This window comes from Triturus cristatus, chromosome 7 (genome assembly GCF_964204655.1).
Source record: "Triturus cristatus chromosome 7, aTriCri1.1, whole genome shotgun sequence".
Classification (NCBI taxonomy): domain Eukaryota; kingdom Metazoa; phylum Chordata; class Amphibia; order Caudata; family Salamandridae; genus Triturus; species Triturus cristatus.
The window spans coordinates 1192052385-1192074073 of NC_140590.1; the positions used below are offsets into that span (position 1 = coordinate 1192052385).

Genomic DNA, 21689 nt, shown 5'->3' on the forward strand with positions numbered 1-21689 from the left:
GAAATGGATTTTTAATAAAAACTGAATTTGGTGTTTTAATTATTCTATAGCTTGTCTCACAGCGGAGATAGTTATGATATTATTTCAAACTTTAGCTGTTCTCATAGGAGAGCTATAGACAAACAGTAAAAACAGCTTTTGGAGGCTACACACTGAAGGTATATGATAACAATAAATTCTTAGATGTTATAATTTTTAAATACTAGGTATCCTACCTTGTGGGCCTAGGGGTGACATATTTATTATTTAAAAGTAGGCAGGTCTGAAGCAAGGTTTTCTTTGCCACTCTAGTGGACAGCATATTAAACAAGCATTGGCATAGCCAATAGGTCTCGCCATTGGGACCTTATAAGTGTTTAGCCATGCAACAGTTAATGTTGTTGCACCAAGGATTTTGTGCAGCATAACTAAATACTTATAAAGTCCCAAAAGCGAGACCTATTGGCTATGCCAATGCAGTTTCTTCCTTCTATGCCTCCTTGTATAACACGAATGGCAGCAAAATAATTTTAGGTGAGAAACAAATAAGCGAAAGTTGACATTGGAAACAGGGAATGCACGACATGCAATGTCCCACATCCGTGTCGAGTTAGGATGGGTGTACTTCCCTGAAAAGTGAGGACTGCGTGTATAACTACAGGCATACAGTAGCTAAAGAGCATGTTTTTTTGTGAATTACATGTACCCTCTATATTATATCCCGGTTTTCAGTCTACGTAAAATGACAATTCACGCCAAAAGGTAGATAGAAAAGATTAGAATAGAGAAAACCGTTCCTTTAACAAAACAGAGGCACAATACATTTTCTAGAACCAACCTTCCACATCGACGTAATAAAACCAGCTTCGGGGCCACTTTAGTGGTATCGACGTACAATACAAATGCCAAATACAATACTATACCAGAGGCGTTTTAAGGAATAAAGTGGCATCGTTTCGTAAAGCAGGGGTACAGATTACACATGAATGAAAACCACTTTAAATATGTAACTAAAGTTAAATATTTCGCGATATTCCTGACTCTGCACCGCATAATGGCATAATCATTCGAATTGCAGAATATAGCGGAGAAACGTAACCAGCGTATTTAAAAAAACACATTCTCTCTCCCTAGCTGTGTGTTTGCGGCAAAAGCAGAGCACTAGCCGATAAACCGCATTGGGAGTCGGCTGCACGCCTACCTTACTCCGGAAGTGCATTGGTTGTAATTCCGGGCGAGGCACACAGCACCCTAACCTCTTCTTCAGTACTGCTGTTGAGTTGAATTGCTCCCCGAGGCGGAGAGGCGGGGTCACGTGAAGGGCTTGTGCTAGATCTTACCCGGGGAGCGAGGGAAGTGGATTGAGAGCAGAAGCGGCTAGGTAGGATTTCATGTTAAAGGATGTGTACAGACTTGCTATATTGATACGAAGCCGCGACTGCCTGGCTGGGCATAGCGAGTCTGCAAGGGAAGCAGCAGGCGGAGAGTTGTAAGCGCACGGATGAAAGCCCGATCTAATTTAAAGCAAAAGTAGATTTGCAAAGTGGTGAGGAGACGGGCGTTTAAAGGGCTGCGGGCAGGCTTGTGAAAAGTTGAAGCAAGCGCTATGAACGGGAAAGACGTGAAGGGTAACACGTGCACGTGTGTATAACATTATCTGAAGTGCGAGAGTGAGGTTCTTGGACTGAGAGGGGTTCAAGAAGCAGAAACATAGGCTGTGTGAATTGTAGTGCATAGTTTGTCTGTCACCTCCCATTCAAGGAAGTCCTGTAGCATCAATTATCTCTTCAGGAAACTGCTGATGTGTCGCGTCCGCTTTATTGACAACTCTGAAGACCTGCGTGCAAAACAGTCTTATGTATATCAGTTGACCATGTGTAAGTGGGAGGAATAGCTTGCTTCCCGAGCAAACGTACTTGCTTGTTTGATGCCTGAGCTCGTACTCAACCGTAGGGGAGTGACCGCCCATCTCGTGATTTAGTTATGAAGAGGCAGCAACAGTGAAAGTCCTCCAATAAGATACTGTGAGATAAGGTTTAAGAGACCTTTTGCTTGAAAAAAAAAAAAAGCATTGGCCGCGCGGCAGTAAAAGTAACGCCACGCGGCCGTAAAAGCGAAAGTCATCGCAATCACTCTAAAAGCGAAAGTGATCGCGATGATGCGCTAAAGCATGCTAGGGATGCGCGCGCAGCAGCGGGGGAGGGGTATGGTGCTGAGGGCTGGCGCCGGAAAGGCAGATGGCTGGGCGAGAAGGGAGGGGGGAATGCGGGGAGCAGCTGAGCGCGTGCACGCCATCGTGCACTCTAGCTTGTGGTCAGCACAAAAATGTGGTTTGCACTTTCAAAAGCCACCTACTAAATGTCTCGCCAGACCAGCGCATGCGCTGGTTCAGGCGAGACCTAAAAAGGGGGTGTAACATTAAAAGAGGATATTTTTGCAGTTTTATGTAGCACATACTTGGCTTAATCGCATTAGAGCGTTTTACACAAGCACCAGATTACGTTTTTAGGCACCGGGAGATTAAGTGATTTGTCCAGAATCACAGGGTGTTGAGGCGAGGGCAGGATTCAGAGCTGGATCCTCGGTTTCAAAGTCAGTAGGTTTGGCCATAAGGCTGCAACTCAATCTAGTTTGCAGCATGTGGGATCTAGGGTGTGGTATCACTTAAGCAGACTCTGATATCTTTTATACAGTACATATTTCTAGATACACAGTCAACGCCACGTTCTAGACTCAAGCATCCTTGATGAAAGTCAAAAGGGCGCACATCTCTGGCCTGCGGCAATTATGCGGCACTGATGGCCAGCTGGGGTAGTTTCAACACCCATGATAGTAGCCAAAGTCTTAGGTGAACATCTAAAAGGGCAAGTAGATAACCAAATGATACTCCTCGTGCCAAAGGGATTTAACCAGCTGGCACCATCTGGACATGAAGGTAAAACGAGCATTGGCATAGCCAATAGGTCTCGCATTTGGTACCTTATAAGTTTTTAGCCATGCAACAGTTGATGTTGTTGCACCAAGGATATTTTACTGCATAACTAAATACTTATAAGGTTCCAAAGGCGAGACCTATTGGCTATGCTAATGCTTGTTCTTCATTATCACATATAAACCTCAAAATAAATGACTTCAGGATGTGTGCTGTACAAAACCTTCTCCTGTGTTTGATTTCATAAACCATAATGTGGCTCATGTACAAGAGCAACCCAGGCCACCCAAAGGCATACATGGCAACATGTTGAATGTAGTAAGAGGGCGATTTTGAAAACCAAATCCGGGGGGGGGGAGTGAGGGGCTGATTCTCCCCATTGACATGCATTGAAGAGTAGGAGATTTTAGTATGAGACCCCGTAAGTAAAGCCATTGTGGGCTTGAAATATTGCGATTCTCCTGCCTGAATCTGGTCTGCTGGAATGTATGCAAAGGGTGCACATAACTGACGTCTCACTATTGGCATTGTTGGTGGGGGGGCAAGAATGTTTCTAAATGCATGTTTGAGAACTATCACTCTTTAAAAATAATTAATACACTGACATCTTATGTACTAAGGTGAGACGGTTCTGTATGTAAATGAAATTTAAAATAAAATTATCTTGAGGAGGATTTGCCGTATTTTTACACATTGTATTTTTATAGGTTTGCTGCAAAATGTCTTTAAAAGTTTAGGTCAGTCCTAAAATTAAGCAGACAGGACGCCCTAATGACTTCCTTTCTTTGTTTTAAAAAACTGTGTGCCTGGTTATTTAACATGGTGCTTCACACAGGTTTATAGGATGAGGCCCATCAGTGTATGGTTGTGTGTGGAGCTGTGATGCATGACCCTTTGTTTGGGATGTGGAGCGCTGGGAAAGTCTTGGGGAAGTTGATCCACAGGGGCAGAAAGTTGGAGGAACATGAGACCGAACCAATCCCCTTCATATATACCTTCCGTAGTATAGACAGTGTCCCCTTTAATTTCAATTAAAATTGGAAGATTTAATACGTTAAAATGAGCAGGAAACTTACGGGGTTGTTATAAACATCAACAGAGTAGTACCATTTTCTTTACATTTTCAGGTCTCACTGCTTTTCCAATGGGAACACGAACCAAAAAGATTGTTCAGAGTAAATATGGGCAAAGTAGCGTGACAGCTAATTCACCATCAGGTGTGTGAAGAAATGTCCTAGCTCTGGCAACCAAAAGATCACCGAACCCCATTTAATGTATTTCTCTAATAAGCCGGAGCTGTTGCTGCACAACCTCGTCCTATTGCGTGCCCCTTGACAGCGCAGCTGCAAAACACAAATTCGGGGACCCGCAGCTAACTACAGAGCGGGGTCTATATTTCTCAATGGTGCCATGTGCTGTCAGGAAATGATGCCCAGATGTCACCAATTACCGCCAGATCCGTCAGTCTCTCTTGATGCATCACTTCCTGAGGAGGGGCCTGCAGCCCTGCCGACGGGCTGCACAGCGGGGTTCAGAAGAAACAGGGAAGCACTTAGAGGAGCGAACAGGGCGACTGATAGGTGGCTTCCAGGAAGTGATGGTTAAATGTAGGCTTTGTAGGAATGTCTCGATGGTGCGATTGCTTTATATGACGCGCATTCACCGCATGCTTGCTTGCTTGATGTGGCATGCTGGCTCAGAGCAAAAGCCCAAAGCCTCTACCAGAGGTGACCCTCAAAGCACTTAAACTACCACCCTGCCAAGAGAAAACAACCACATTTAGGCAGGGCTTTAAGTGGGATGAAAAAACTGGAGGGTCTCTCAAAGGGGCGTGGCCAATGTAATTAGGGCGTGGCTTAAAAACACAAACTTAGAAACCTGTGCATAGCATAGTGTGCCACCCGACTTGTATTTTGCGGTTTCTGTCATTGCATCCAGATATATGATACAACAAGTAACATCATACCTACAACAAGTCAGGACTTTTGGCTTTGTCAATGTTTGTTAGTTGCATAAGATACATAAGCAGATACAGTGGCTCGTTGTATATAGTATTGAAAAGCTTCTACTTAAAGCCCTAGTGACGGCAGGGCAGTGTTGATGTTGATGCTCCTGAGTTTCAAAAAAAGAAGGGAAATCCAGAGGAAAATGACTCTTTAAAGGATTTCCCTTCCTCTACAACGCTCGCCTGGCATGACGTCATGCCGCAAGTTCTCCACTTGTGTTAAGAGAGCAGTGTGAGCAGCGCACATCGATGTGCCTGCTGTCCGTTGAGTCCAGAAAAAAACGGACTAGTGACAGCTGGCACAAAACAGAGCTCGAAAGAGACCCGTTTCGAGGCCCCCTTTAAATAAGCATTTGCAATGCAATAGGTCTCGCATTTACGCGAGTTTGAACTATTGGTATTGCTAATAACAATGCCTTTTATTTTTGTTAACGTTTTCAAAACATAAATAAGTCATTGTCATTTACAATATCAATAGCATAAAGTCGTGCAAATACGAGACCTATTTGCATTGCAAATGTTTGTTTAAGATTCTTGGCAGAGAATAAGGTACTTTCAAGGTTAGGAAAAGGGTCTCTGTACACTGGTGTTTTACAAAGCTTTTGGTATTAAAGTTTATTGGACCTGAGACATCTTCCATGTGGTTATTTGGTTTGTCTCTATTAGTAAAGATGTAAGCAAGGAAAATGGACTCCCGAGTAGTGCCTGAATTACTTGCATGTAATCTTCATTACTCATATTCTTTCTCAACACAGTCCCTGCATTTCAACTGCCCTCCCCTTGCATACTCCAAGGATTCGGACCCCAAGTCTTGGGGATCTTCAGGTAGTAAAGAATATATTCTAGTCTACTATGCAGCCTACACAATGCAGTAGACACAGCACGTTTCTTTCAGTAGTGGTACCAAACAGGTTTCCTTCACAGAAGATCACCTTCGTCATTGAAGCCTCTGTGGAGGAAGAGTAGGACTAATAAATAATCAAGGTAGGAGTTGAGCACCTGCAGACACTTCTAAATATCATTGTAAGCATCCAAGAACGTGCATGCCTACGAACGTTTGACTCCCTACGAACTAAACTCTAAAGTGATCTAAATACCTAATGGTGAGACCCTTATTTAATTGAATTAATATTCATGATGCTGCAAAGAGAAATATTTTTCAGACATTGAAGAATTTACCTAAAAAGTATTTGTTCTTTCTGGAATCAACATAAGATGTATAAGGAACTTGAGGAGGTCTAGGACAGAAGTACAAAATGTTTTTGTGGCTACAAACCCTGCAATTCACAAAATCACAGTTAACAACAACAAAATGAAATTTCGGAATATACTAAACCCCTTTTGCAGCTCAGAAAACTCGAACCAAAATGCAAAAGGAGTTTACTGACATTTTGGTTTACCATTATGAAGGGGCATGAAATGGGCCTCCTTTCTCGTATGAACTTCAATGAGATGCATAAATGTTTTGAGACAGAAATCGAATTTTGCAAACCAGTGATTAGTTAAAAACTCCTCAAAGGAAGTGATAACCCAGTGGACCGGACTGTCTACCTCCAACCCCCCCACGCCCCCAGTGTGTTCCAGATGGGTTAAAGCAGCACAATCCCTGTGTTGGAAGCCAATAGTGGGCGGAGGGGTCGAAACTAGTTTCCTGGGTATTTATCATTCGTTAAGCAAGGTATTCTGCGACTCCCTGCGACAGGATATTTTGCAGCAGAACGTATTAGTACATTAGTTGCGCCGTAAACTTACAGGCAAATACCAAGAGTTGGTGTGCAAATTTAAGTCGGGCCACTAGTTTTTAAGCCTAATTATGCATTGGCCATCAGAATGTTATTGTTGAAGCGGTGTCTGTTTGGTATGTGGGTCTGGTAGTTGATCACGTGTTAAAAATAATTTGTTCGCTTCTGAAAGTTTACAGCAAAACCTCAGCTTAATACATTGTATCTTCTACACCCCTCTCCGTACCCATGCAAGGATTTGCTATGTACAACATAAAATATATGAATATCACCTCTTGATTTTTTGAAGTGCGGTATTATTGTTAATTATTTTGGGTTTCATTATTTTTATTCCAAAGTGGGACGCATGTCGCTCAGGATCGTCATTTATAAATGTCTGGAAATTACACCATTTAATTACTAATAAGTATTATTGAAATATCAAAGTGCATGTCTATCTGCTGTTATTTTATAACATGTCAGTCCTTCAAATCTCATCAGGGATGTAGGGCCATCACGGATAAGGGGTCTTTCCTTTTACAGAATCAATTTCTAATCCACAGGTGAGCACTGGTCCCACCATATATGGAGGAATACAAGAAGGCACCCAGCGTACTTTGCACTCCCATTTCTGCAACATAAGTTCAACGGTTATTTTTGACCCGGGATAGTTTTTTCTTGTCTTGCTGATATTACACTTTAAAAGTAAAAACATATTTGCTTGGCATGTAGCAAAAAAATCACATGCAGCTGCACTTAAAGAAATGAAATGTATATGTTTTACATCAAGGAGAATGCAAGGTGCGAGAAGATGAAGTAAACATTAAACCGCACAAATATCTTTTTGAAAAGTAAGGAATGAACATACTAAGTGGTTTCATCAATATTGTTACTATCAGCAGAAAAAGGGGTACGCACCATGCCTTAGCTTCAGCAGCAGTCAAAAAGATGGTTTTGTGATTGCACCAGTGTTCATTTTCTCTGATATAGCGCCTGGCAAGTGCAGCATGCTAAACTTCCAAGAGCCCATGCACTCCTGGCTGTTGCGAGCCAAAGTTATTCCCGCCGTTTGCAGCTGGGTTGGTAACTTCTCCCCTTACGGCCGAAACCTAAAATATGTCTTTCCCCACAGGGGGCCCAGCATAGTTACAAAGGAAGTGCTAAACACAGGATACAGTACTACAGAGCAACAGAGAAACAATAAGAAGCAAAGAAGGGAAAGGTTATTGTTGTGTTGGCACGTTTGGTATCAAGGGTTCAGTCTCGGCGCTGAATTTGCATTTGCTTCTGACAAGTTATTGTTAGTCAATTACGCTTCGCCTTTAAGGAGAGTACACCTAGGGAAGTTACACATTGTGAGTGATTAGCACTTTGGGTGAACATATTCAGGATCAAGAGCGCTTTCTTTCAGCACAGGTCAGATCTGTTTTTAGCAACATTTAGTTCCCGTAGTCTGTCAGCTGACTATTTTTTTCATCCATGCATCCCAAGTTAGCAGTAAAGCGCTTTGCAATCATGTTGGGCTTGTGTTAAAAATACGGGCTTTCTCAATAAAAACAAGCTGTCGCCATTGTGAGGGAAGTGGGATAAGGGAGGGGGTGGCAAATGGTGAGCACTTTCCGGCCGCTTTGATGTTCTCATCAAAGCGGCCGCGAAATGAGCTTTTGTAAACGGGGGATTTGAAAGTGCAAACTAGTGCTTTCAGGCTGCCAAATGGTGCGCGCACCCGGCGCACATGAACTGTATTTGGAGGCCTGAAAAGCACTAGTTTGCACTTCCAGATCCCCCTTTTGCAAAAGCTCTCGCGAGAGCAGCGCTAAAGCGCTGTCTCAGACGAGACCTAAAAACTGCCGGTGCTCAGACCCGGTGAGACCCGGCCCACTTAAAGCCCTGCATTTAGGTATCTTTATGAGATTCTACATCAGCTAGTCTCTAGCAGCAAATGGCGGCCAGTCACATATTGGTAAAAATAAATATACGCGTCCCGGAAGCTTCACTGGCAGCACCCTGCATGCCACGGGAGGCAAACAGCAAGTCTGCCTCGCTCCTTGCTTGGGCGGTTTCTACAGCTGGGCGCATCGGCACAATTTCCTGGCACTATCCACAGCTGGCTTCCCGTCTGACGGGCGCACATGTATGATTTGTGAGCATAAGCCGATATGTTGACAGCGGGTTTGTGTTGCCAACCCCAATTCGAACAAAGCACCAGAGAGACAACTGAGTCATGGAAGAGGAAAATCTACCCCACGTTTTACAAAAGACTGATATTTTCATCCGGAATGGTATTTTTTTTGTACCTGTTTTGCCTTTGCGCAAAAAAGCTTTCAAGTAGTCTTGGAAATACCCGTCACTCGGAACAGCTGCTATTAACCACTGAGGCTAATTATCAGAGAGACGTTTCGACTAATTGCCTTAACATGCTCAGGAAAATGTATGGACACAAACGTTGACGGTGTTCTCCTCTACACAGCGTCTTATTATCGACCCGGAGAGTACGTGCAGTGTTCAAACATCTTGTAATGCATTTGAATGTTTTTTTATGCTTGGGAACAATATGTTCATTAATTACAATGTAATCCGATCTGAACCTCGGCGGCAGATGCACGCAGAAATTAAATGTGCTTTGCAGAAAGGCGCCACGGAGACCTCTGCGGAGATGCTAGAATTAAATATAAATGACAAATGGGCTTTTAAGAGGTGCACTGCATGGGGGCCCTATTATTTGAGGCTGTCAAGAGACATGGCATGAAGAGGGGGCTTCTCTCCATCAGATCAAAGCAAAGGACCTGCAGCTAAAATGGCCATTCATCATCCGTGTCAGGGGGGCCTCGAATTATACGCACCCTCTATGACTGGTCTACTACGGGGTACTAGCAGGCCTATTACTACGTCATCATGGGATGCCAAGGTCACCCCACCCTTTCTGGCCAACTGTCTCCGGAGGCGCTCGTATTGGAAGAGGGAGGCTTAATTAAAGCTTTAAGTGAGGTAAACTGTGGAGGAAAAAGACACGTGTGTCAGATGTGAGGGCGATGGCCGGCGGGATTTGCATATTATGCGATACTTAACTGGCAGTCATCGTAGAGATTCCCTGCATATGGCCCTTCCTTACACATCCACTCAGATTTTGGATTATACTACTACCGTGTTTGAAGGCGGATTCTGGACGTTTTAAGGAACGGAACATACAGGATGAAGGAAGGAGGGATGGATAAATGTAGTGGGGGAAGTAAGGCTTTTAAAATAGGTTACAAGAGCGAGGAGTGGTTTGGAAAGAAAGAGGGGTGAAAAGTAGGCAAGGAAAGCGGATACTTAGAGCATGAATGAAAGGGGAGGAAAAAGGAAACAATATACAAACTAAAAAGGAAGTAAGGAATGAAAGTATGAGGAAAGACAAAAGGAAAGACGGAAAGATGCGTAGATTGCAGAAGAAGGAGGAAATAAGCAAAAGGAAAAGAAATAAAAGATGGAACGAAGGAATGCACTAGGGAAAAGAGAGATGAAAGGACGGACAGGTGGGTCTTGAATTCCTTACACAATGAAATACATTTCTTAAAGTATGGCGGATGAAAGGTAGATGCAAGATGAATGGGTAGACAGAACTGTGGACGAAAGGCATGCAAGAAAAAAAAACAAGCATTGGCCGCGCGCGAGCGGCCGGAGACGCAATATGTGGTGGGGGAGGGGGAGAAGCGGGAGTTGTGTGTGCGCGTGCGTCATCGTGATCGCGATTGCTCTGAAAGCGAAAGTGATCGCGATCGTGATGACGCACAAGTTTTCAAAGTGCTGCTGGCGGCCGGCTGCGCGCGTGCACGATCGCGTGAACGCAAGCATTAGGCCAGCCAGCAGCACTTTGAAAATCCCACTTACAAAATGTCTCTCCGAGCCAGCGCATGCGCTGGGCTCAGCGAGACCTAAAAAGACTGCAGTCCATAGGTAGCATTTAACTTTAAGCCACTAGTGAATTTTCCTGCACCATATACTATGGCCTTACTATAAAAAGTTGAATTGAATAAGTAAATTGGGAATTAGCCAATTTTACAATGTTTTAAAAGTCACAGAACATACACTAGGTCTGGAAAGCAGTACCCCAGTGTGCAGAAACCAGCATCAGTCAGCAAAAAAATGGGGGTGACAGAGGAAAAAGAGGCACTTTTTCACTGTTAGTATAAAGCAGCAAGCAATACCCTTCTGTCTTGTGGCTCTGGACCATAGGGGATAAAGCACTGTAAGGCTTACTGGTTTATGCAGGACTATATAAGGAATAGCAAGAAAAAGGCTTCATAACGATGGCTTGATCTGCACTAAAGGTAGCTCTCATCTCGGAATCAAGTAAATAATGTTGTGTAAATGTGAGAAAATATATTTCTAAGTGGACACTATTCAATTTTCTGGTAGATGGATAGTTCTTTACCAAGCCACATTTGATTCCCTTCCTCCACTGGAATGGACTCTGGGTCTTTCTGTTGGGCCAACCAATAACACTAAGAAATACAAGAAACAATCCAATGTATAATTGATCAATTTGGAGGTTGCTGGACCTCTACCTACTGGACCAAAAAATGAAAAGTTTATCAGATTTTCTTATTGTTTTGGTTCTGTCTAAATACGCAATCCTGTAACATCTAAAAGTGGAGAGAGTGATCAATTATATGGCTGGGTTACTGAAAAAAACTGGGAGACTAACAGATTGATTATTATGAAACTTTAGGACCACTATACGTAACAAAAAGAAAGGCAAGTCTTCATGACTACCTTTTTAGATCAGAAGAATTTATAGGGTTTGACAAGAGAAGTGGATGTGACAGACTAATAGGGCCCCCTTCTAGGACGGATTCTCCAACGAAGCTTGGTGGATGGCTCAAATATAGGATATATTAATTGGAAAGCACTAGACTAAGCCTACAAGGAGGTGATGGTGATCGTTTTGGGCCACTGGCTATCTTTAAGCCTTCAAGGTAGTTCTTAATCACTGGCGTTTTGAAAAAGGAAACTTGACCAGGTGCTTTTCTTTATAGTATTAGAGCTACAATGTGAACTTTAATTGAGGAGATGAGCAGCTTAGACTTTGTTAGATTTTCAAAGTTTGGTAGAATCACTTCTTCGCAGGTGATAGGTTTAAAGCCTTGCTGTTGACATCCTAAAGAAATATTTTCCACTAGAAAGCAGAGGAGGCCCTGGGTAAAGTTTTGTTTGCTGCCTTCAAGTTGTCCAAGCAAGGCTGTGGCAAGTTTAAGTGCCCATTTTGCCTGATTTCATTTTTGCAGAAAGAATCCTGAAAGGTCTCAGGTGAAATTACTGACCCCGTAATATGGTCAACAGGTTTGTTTTGCATGGAAGACTTGTGGGGTTTCAGCAACATTTGTAGTAGGTCAATGAACAATTACTGCCTGGTGAGATGAGGCCAATCAAGATCACTGTAGCTTAAAAAGCTTTGTAATTTGAATATGCCAGCTGGAATCAGAGGGATGATGAAAAACATACTGTAATGTCCAATCAGATAATCAAAATGAGGTTCCTTGGGGGACAGACTTTCCCAGCCTAGAGGTAAATCTTTTGCATTCGGTGTTTTGATTGGTTACAAACAAGTCTACTTAAGGGAGCCCCCAGTTTAAGACATCAGAGAAGCTCGTCTACAAATTATTCATGGTTTTGTTTTGAAAAATATTCTGAGTAAACCTACTGGTTGATTTATTTTCCTGGGAGACGAACCATTTTATTATCAGAGGTCTAGCTAAGAGACACTACCAAATTTGCTGTATTACCAAACACAGTGGTCATAATCAGGTGCCATCTTGTTTGTTTAAAAAGTGCATCCCATTTGTGCTGTCTGTCTGTTTGATCAGTTGTTAGAAATGACAAGTCCTTCAGAGCTAGTTGAATAGCCCTGAGCAATAAGGAGCTCGATATGAAAGGAGCTCTCCTCCGGTGACCACAAGCCTTCTACTGATAAGTATACAACTGTTTTGTTGGCACAGCCAATGTATAAGAGAAGACTTTGACATGAAGGTCATCCTTTAATTAGGATAGGCTGCTGGCTTCAAGAAGCAAATCATCCAGGCATCGGTACTACCATATATTTTCACAAGGATCGTACTGAGGATTTCAGCCTGAAGAGAAGAGCTGCATTATGGAAGCATATTTATCCGACCACAAAACAAAGAAACTTCCTGTGTGTCTTCATAAGCTGTATGTAAAAATGCATATCTTGAATGTCTACTGCACACATCCAGTTGCCTTTTCTGATGCAAGTTAAGGTGTGACGGAGTGCAAGCATGCAGTCTCTCTCCTAATCCAGTTGTTTTCTGGTCGCAAGTTTAATATGCTTCTGAAGTCCTTCTTGGGACCCTGCTTCTGATTAGGAAAAATCCTGCACCATTTGGGGAAGGGGACAAGTTATTTTTCCTTCTTCAGAAAAGTAGTCACCTCCTTGTGCAGGGCAACCAGGTGGTACACAGGTGAAACAGATGGTGCGGATGTTTTGAAAAGAAGAGAGCAACCATCTACAATAATGGTGAGCCCCCACTTGTTACCTGTGAATTTATGCCATTTGTGGAGATGCTGTGAGATACAAACCGACACACCAGAGTGGTGTCGGGGTATGGAGGGGGGGGGGGAATCATTGCCTGAAGTTGGATCAGTAGATTTCCTGACGAGTTGGAAGAGTGTGGCTGATTGGATGGTGTTGATTTCGAACCACCTCACTGGTGATGGGTCACCCTCAGCATGCTGCTGTTGTCGCTGGTGGTATGATCATCAGAAAGACTGACCTTTCTGCTGTTGATTTTGCTTAGTATTGCCATTTCAAATACTTTTTGAGCAACCCCATTTAACTGGTTTCTAGTTTACAAAAAACATGTTTTATTGCATGAGTTGTTTTATTGCATGAGTTGTCTGACCCCTAAAGAGTATCTGACAATGCTAGATTTAAAAGTTTCAGTTGGGTATCCAGTTTCAGAGCCATGATGAATACCTCAAATGTATGCCATGGCAATAAACCTACATTGCAAGATCAGCTCCGAAGAGTCAATGACTGCACTTTTCACCTAAATATCAGGACACTTTCCTGCACCGCCTATTTGAAGTCTTCTCTGCGCTTCCTGTGAAGCTTTACTGCGAACTGTTGCTCTGTTTACCATAGGTAATAGTCAGTCATCTCTAAGAGGGTGCAATGGCACTGGCAGCTTTGAGGCCTGTTGTAGCTGCCCTGCAACATCCATTCTATTGCTTTCTCTATCTGGTAGAATAGATAGGACCTGATGCATTATGTTTTCAGACAAACAAAACAGGCTTTAGATCAAGTCGAAGAAACGTTGGGCTTGTGGCGGTCAGTATTTCTTTATAAGCAGATGAGTGGAAGTTTCAGTCACTGCAGAAGTGACAAAACACTGCTTATTCCAATAGCCCCGGTAGAGGTCCTGGTGCTGGAGTGTCACCTTAATTACAGAAACTACGGTATGGGATGCCTTCAACAAAATTGTATGCTTCTAACTAGAACATGCTGGAAGGTACAGATGTCCTCCACTGTCATGACCCTTGATGGTGAATCTGTGAATGGAGAATGTGTCAATAGTCCTGAGATCAACTGTGAAACATCAAATGATGCTCTGATTTCAAATGCCTTGATGTCAAAAACTGCCTCAACATTGAATGGTAAGACATTGAATAGGTTGGGGATGTCAGGAATTGCAATCTCGAGTGGTTTGATGGAAATGATTTCCAGATCTCGAACAATGGCGATTCTTCAGTGTCACCATTAAGAGGGATTTTGCTCCAGAAAGCCAACAAGTTGGTATCATCCTTTCAATCAACTGAGATCTTTGATGTTGAAAGGGAACAATGGTGTCAAGAGGCTAGAATCATGGTGTGTGTTTCCCTCTTCTATGGGTGTACCCCTGATGCAGCTTAAATTATGTTGCTGGGTAACAATAAGTACGTGAGCAACAGGAAGACAAAAACAAAGGAATTTCAGACTGCAAAAAAGAAAAGGAACTGTGGAACACCTGAGTGTTCGAGTGGGGGCTTTCGTCTGGACACACCTTGTCTCTGACATATGTTTGTAGGTATCCGAGTCTGAAGCACAAACTAAGAACTATAGCCTAATTTCACTGTATCCACTACCTTCTGTACTATGTTGCCCCAGCTCTTTGTGTAGCATTCTGTGTTACCTGAGAGCATATAGGGTGGTAGTAGGCTGGGATAAAGACTTAATGGACCAGTAGAGCAATGCCTTTCACATGCCTAATCTTACACATGCCTGCTGACTGCAGATGCTTATAATAGGTCTTGTCCAATACGAAGGCCACTGCCCTGATTAAACCGATTGATACAGTCCTCAAGGTGAGGAACATCTGTAATCCTTTTCTTACAGTGTCTTTTATAAGCAAATAGGAATTCAAGGCTGGCCTTTCTTTCTTCTAGTACAGGTGGAACCTAAATAATATGCTCATCAGATAACATACTAATCCTCTACCACGTCATTAATTCATATCAACTCAAAATAGCAGTCCACTGTTTAGCCCTTAAATCCAAAGTGTGTACTACATTAGGGAACAAAGAGAACGCATCCTACATTTGACCACAAAACCAGTGTTACAATAAACAAATAAACCAAGTTTTCTGAGATTGCGTCAACATAGAAAGTAGCAGCAAATGCACCGTCAAAGGAATAGCTTTTCATAAGCAGATTAATTTTCTTCAAAGGAATGTGACATGCAAGCCTTAGGAAGTCACCTTAACCAGCTCACTTAACATTAGGGTACAGAATAACAGGGACATTTAGAACTTTCCAAATAATCAGCAGTTTGTGAAATGTTGCTGCCACCAGAAACCTGTGAACTGGCTCTTGGCTTGTTATTACTTCATAGAAAATGCCCAGAACGCATACCTGTATTTAAACTGGAAATTCTCAATCAGAATTAAAGTGCCTAAGGAGAAATATACCCTTATCAATGTCTTGCTATCTCCTCGCTGGACACCTGGGATGCAAATCACGACTAATTGTCAGCACAGGTGAATGAGACTCTCGAGACAGAATGGTTACTTTATGGGTGCATGATGGCCCGCTGGGGACCTCTGGTTGGACGCCCCCTATATGCAAAGGCTTCCTGGTCAACTGGGATGGCTCCCTGTCCCTGCTGCTTTTTCCCTGTGCTCACTGTTTTATTTATTTATTTTTTAAATATCTTTATAGGTCTTTTCATATTTTTCAATTTTCTTACAGTACATGACAAAACAGCAAAGTCAAGAGTATAAGTCAAATCCGCACGCAACAATAGCATAACAATGCTATAATAGAGCAACTGTTCATGTTACAGCAGAGTGTTTACCAATGCGTGGTAACATACCAACTTATCACGAATGGACAGTCTCTCACGCGTCATTATGATTGCCCGCCCTCCGCACATTCCCAGTTTCCAATCGACTATAAAGAAAAAAGTGAAAAAGGAGAAGAGAAAATTTGCCAACTCCACATGCTAGCATTGCTTGCACCATTTAAGTCATTTGCTTCTAACTGTCATCAGCAGACGTTGGAAACAGTCAGAGTTGGTCTTTTCAATAGCCCGATGAGGGGGCTTTTCCAAAGAAAAAGGAATAAGGATAAAAGTAAACGTGCCAATAAAGCGTACATTATCTGAATTACAACATTTAACAAAATATTTAGAGGGCTGCCATCTAGGAGCAATTAAGATGACCCTTACATTACTGAGTGTGGGACCGTATATTGTATAAATAACGACTTGGTAATTCACCAGGGTAGAACTTCGGCTCACGTGGGTGTTGGGAGCTAGTTTCATGGTATTGGGTGCCAGAAGGGGCAGGGGTAATGCTACATCAGGCCTTCTCCATGAGGTGACGTCTAATGGAATGAGATTGTAATCTGCCACCGTCCTGCCCCCAGCCACCCGGGACCTCCGGCTTGAACACTATGTAGCAGCTAGCTGAGTGTCGTCCCCCTCCCCGTTTACTTCATTGCTGAAGGCTACAAGTATGGTGTCCCAGTGCTGCGCTATGGGATATTTGTAGAGCCCCGCAGTTTCCTCCCTGTGCAGCGCTGTACTCTCTGCCTGCACCCATATCTTAAGTGATCTTTTCCAGCTGGTCGTCTCTGGGGGGTCTGCCCGTTTCCACCGTTTTGTAATTAAGCGTTAGGCAGCTATTAATCTTGGGTCTCTGAATCGTTTGGTAACGCTATTCTTCTTGGACCTGACATAGACCCCCAAGATGCAAATTTCCCATGTGGGCGGCAAGGATGTGTCAGTACAAAGCGCTAAGGCTGCAACTTCTCGCCAGTAAATTCGAAGGGAGGTGCAAAACCGCAGCATTTGGAGCAGATCCGCGTCGAACTGCCGACAGCATGGGCATTCAGCTGTGGCAATGTTAAAATATCTGTTTATTTTGTCTGGGGAGAGATACGCCCTTTGTATTATGTATGTTTGTATTAACTTGAATTTAGAGTTTCTTGGTGTATAGGTAGCGCCAGCTAAGATGGTGGTTTACTCCTTGTCTGTCCAGGGTCGGCCCCTGTCTGTTTCCCAGCGGGTGCAGAGTGTCAGCATTGGTTTCAGCGTGTGTGACTAAGGACGTCACCAGCCAGTGCACTATGTGTGAACCCGTCCCGATTATGTGTAGATATTGCAGCCACAGGTGTGTCAGTGGCTCAGACGTTAAATCTCCTAGAAGGGCCGAAAGGGCTCTGATGAGAGAGGTATATAAAAAATTGTCCAGCAGGCAAGTCAGTGTCCTCCGCCAATGCCTCAAATGTTAAGAGTGCGCCATCTCTACAGAAGTCACCCAGCGTGTCTATACCTGCTGTATGCCAGTGCATAAGAGTGGTTTAGGAAGTGCCCTTTTTCCCTCTAGGCGCCCCCAAGAGCGGCAATATCGGGGCGTACGGGAGTGTCGCAAGGGTAAGATATAAGCTCCTCCTGTAACATCTGCATGCTAGACCCAAATGCAACTGGAGTGGACATGGGGAACTGGCAGCCGGATGAAATAAATGATCTATTTGAGTGAGAGTCCACGGTTGCTGTAGGGTCGCCGTGTCCTCCAAGTTAGTGCCATTGAGCCACTTTGTTACCCACTGTAGCTGAGCTGCTTTGTAACATAGTTCCATTTTGGGAACAGCCAGTCCTTCCCGAGTGGTGGGAGCATATTGTTTCCACAACGCGACTCTGGGTCTGCCCTTGTTCCATATGAGGTCTCGGGACATACGCTCCAGTTCACGGAAAATTTTTGTTTGAACATAAACAGAGAGGTTCGAGAAATAATAGGAAGGACTATCATTTTCAGCAGGGTAACACGACTCATGACATTGAGTGGGAGTGACTTCCAGAATTGTAACTGGGCCCTTACCGCCGAAATCGCCCTCATTAAGTTGCCCTCCAGTAAATCATCTGGGGTCCGATATATGAAGACTCCAAAATAGCGAAAGGTAGTAGGGTACCATGGAAGAATCGAACCAATAATGAGCAAGTCTATTTCTGCTGTGTCCGCGCTAAAGGGGAATACTCCGGACTTGGCCCAATTAACCCGGAGGCCCGACATGTCTTCAAACGCCCTCAGCACATCTGCTATGGATGCGGGAATGTCAGTGACATCATGTACATATAATAAATAGTCAGCATACAGAGACACGGCATGCGCCCCATCCCCCAGCTGTATGCCCCACTACTCACCACTCCCACGGAGTAGCATCGCCAACGGCTCCATGTTTAGAGAGAAAAGCAGCGGAGACAGCGGGCATCCCTGGCGTGCCCCTCTCCTCACTCTAATGGGATCAGACACAAGCCTGCCAGTGCGGACGGTAGGGCGCGGATACAGTAATTGGACCATATTTAAAAAAAGATCACCTAGCTCATATTTGTTCAGCACTGCCGCCAGATAAGGCCATTCCAAAGAATCAAAGGCCTTCTCCAGATCTAACACCAGGCATCCAGAACGGGGCCGTCTATGTGTCGCATACTGCTGTATTCTAAAGAATCTACGGAGGTTAAGTGAGGTGTTCCTGGTTGGTACGAAACCGTTCTGATCTGGGTGTACCAATGTTTTCACTAAAGGCGAAAGACGCTTAGCGAGTAGGGACGCAAAAGTTTTATAATCAGTGTTAAGAAGTACTAGTGGACGATAGGAGCCTAGCGAATCAGAATTTGTCAAGCTTGAGGAGGGATACTAAGAGAGCTTAATTTGACGTATCGGTAAGCTTGGATTCATCCAACGCCGTCTCGTACACCTTCAGCAGCTGCGGTATTAACATATGCGCATAAGCTTTGTAAAATTCAGCCTGCAGGCCATCCGGTCCTGACGACTTCCCATTTGCTAATGAGAATATGCTGTCCCGTATCCTCCGCAAGACGAGGATTATTTAATTCCTCCTTCTGTGTGCGTGTGGGTTTCAGTAGATCTATCCTGTCAAAATAGAGCTGTAGCTCCTGGGTCATACCCCACGCGCGATATGCGTACAAACATTTGTAATGAGCCACAAACGCATCATGCATGTCCCGCTGCATATATACTATGCCCCCCAACCGCTGTGCGCACAGACGTGACAGGGGATGATGATTCATCTTGGCGTATAAGCCACGTGAGTAATTTTCCAGCTTTGTCCCCCATATGGTGTGTTTGCGCCGAGTGTGCGTCATAATTAAGACATCGTAGCCATTCTAGCAGCCTAGCATGTTCCTCTATAGCTATCAAGCTGGCCCTGGAATCCCTCTACCGCCTCCTGCTACTCGGCCGCCAGCTTCCTTTCTAAAGTGGCAAGTTCTTTTTACAGCTGTACTCTAATGCCCACCTGTGCGCCCAAACAGTGACCCTTCACTACTACCTTAAGGGCATTCCAGTCAAGCAGGGACTATGAAGCCGTGCCCGCATTCTCATCAAAATATTGTGCCACATTTGTAGCCAGTAAGTGTGCATCGAGTAGGACATATCGGTGGCACCGTATCTTCCCACTGTAATTCTACCATATGTGAATTATGATCGGAGTGTGTCCGCCCCATATAGTAGGAACCAGATATGCTCGAAAGAAGATCATTTGATATCATAAAGCGGTCCAAACGTAAATGGAGGCCATGCGCTCCCGAGTAATAAGAATATACCCTATCCTGTGGGTTGTGGAGGTGCCAGGCATCAGATAAATGCCAATGTGTAGCCCACTGGTTTAACGCTTTCGCAGCCGCATGCGTTTTCCCTGTGCTCACTTTTGCAACACCTAAGAGTTTTCTTTCTATTCCCTCCACATGAGGCGGCAGTCAGCTCCCTCCCACCTCTCCCCCCTACACCGATAGCTGGTAAACACACTAGAGTACTCGCATATAGAGCTCTACTAGGTGATCTATGTTTCACAGGCATTATTCATTATTTCCCACATTTGGCTTTTGTGCCACGTTTCATCTCCTTTCTCTGTGCACTAGACCTTCAGTAGGCCATTGTACTTGAAAACATCATCATCAAACCCATTCACAGACAGAGTTGGTTTTGGCCCTTGGGCTACTCCAGTGGGTGCTTTTTTGATATACGAGACATTGATTGTGTGTCTGCTTCTTTCTTTACTTCCAGGGGATTGGTACCCGGATGTACATGGATATGTATATTGTACTGAATGTGTAATTCTGATGTCCTAGAATGTTCATGCCAAACTTGTGATGTTTCAAGATGAAACATGTTTAATAAAGACCTACTTGGAGAAAAAGAATATCAAGGTCTTGTCAAGGAAGACTCCTTCACTCTCAAAAAAACAAGAGTTAGTATTGAGATAGCCTTCAAGACAGGCTCCTAGTGTCAAAGCACTCTTATCAGCCTCATTGCACATCAAATTCCATAAACAGTGTTCTTAAAGAGAAACCAGACTGCATGGAGTCTGTCTGGATTTTTTTTAATAGCTGGTCAGACAAAATACCAGTAAACAGCCAACCGAAGGTTCCTTGGAGAATTTCACACAACAGTGTTTACCATGCTTCACAATGAACCCTCCTTGTTTAGGCTTCTAACATCTCCCATCCACGTGGTCCTGTAGAGCTGCAGGTCTCACTTCCTCAAATACTGATTGCGGGACAGAAGTGGCAACAGCAGATATCAAGGAACTCACTTCCTGGAAGATTTATGATGGGGCAGTGAGGATATCAGATAGCAAAGGATTCACTTCCAGGAAAACTGATAGTGGAGCATTGGTTGTAGCAGTATAGTAATATGCTAGCAATATTGATACGGTAGTTTGTATGATAGTTAATTCAATATTTATCTAGTCTACATTTGCTGCACCATGTTTGGTAGGCTGCTGAACACTTAATATATCCACTGTCATTAACTGTACATACCTTGTTTGAGAGTCGGCCAATCACCTTCCTGTGGTGCTTGGCACTGATTCCAGCTTTTATCAGATTTCGAAGGTTCCTGAGCATAGCCATGAAGGGCAGCTTTTTGCTATCTGAGGAAGAGCAAGACATCAGAACCTCAGGGTAAGTGCCACAATTGGGGGGCTTCATCAAGGACATCTTTCGTGACAAAAATTTAATTTTACTCGTTCTGAAAGGTACATCATTAATGTAACAGCCCGCCCTCCTGCTCCACAATCCCACAACAGGCCAGACACATCTTCATCTACATGAAATGGTGGGAAAAGATTCTGGTGACCAAGATTAACCCACTACGCTGGTGCCCAGTCTATACAATTAAAGTTTCAAAGGGAGATTTAGTAAAATTAATGACCTAGACACAATAGATTCCGTTCAAAAACTATATGAGTTGCTACTGGAAACTTTTGATATCCTAATACCCCTAAGAGCAACACAACAGAACAAAAGAAAACAGGCACCCTGGAGAAATACAGAACTAAGAAAGATAAAACTGTGAATTAGAATGCTGCAATGCACCTGGCTCAAAACAAACACCAATCAAGGTAAACTTCACCTACAAAACGTAACAGATTATCCAAGCCAGCAATCAAAAAAAGCTTAGAAAAAATACTATTCAGACAGAATTCAAAATGCTAAATGGGCAAATCAAGAATTCTATAAAATTCCCACTGAATTTCGTAAACCAAATTGCCTGG

General features: G+C 43.6%; 1 protein-coding gene across 3 annotated transcripts in view; it reads right to left on the minus strand.

The window, feature by feature from the left end:
* TEP1 (telomerase associated protein 1) overlaps positions 1-21689 on the minus strand; it is a 1383286-nt gene that overhangs the window by 1048616 nt on the left and 312981 nt on the right. For all 3 annotated transcript variants that reach the window (XR_014966740.1, XM_085618536.1, XM_085618535.1), the window contains exon 10: positions 20956-21065. Coding sequence is in view for 2 of the 3 variants with exons in the window: in XM_085618536.1 (XP_085474662.1) it covers positions 20956-21065 (110 nt within the window). In the remaining variant the exon portion in view is untranslated. The remainder of the gene's footprint in view (positions 1-20955; positions 21066-21689) is intronic.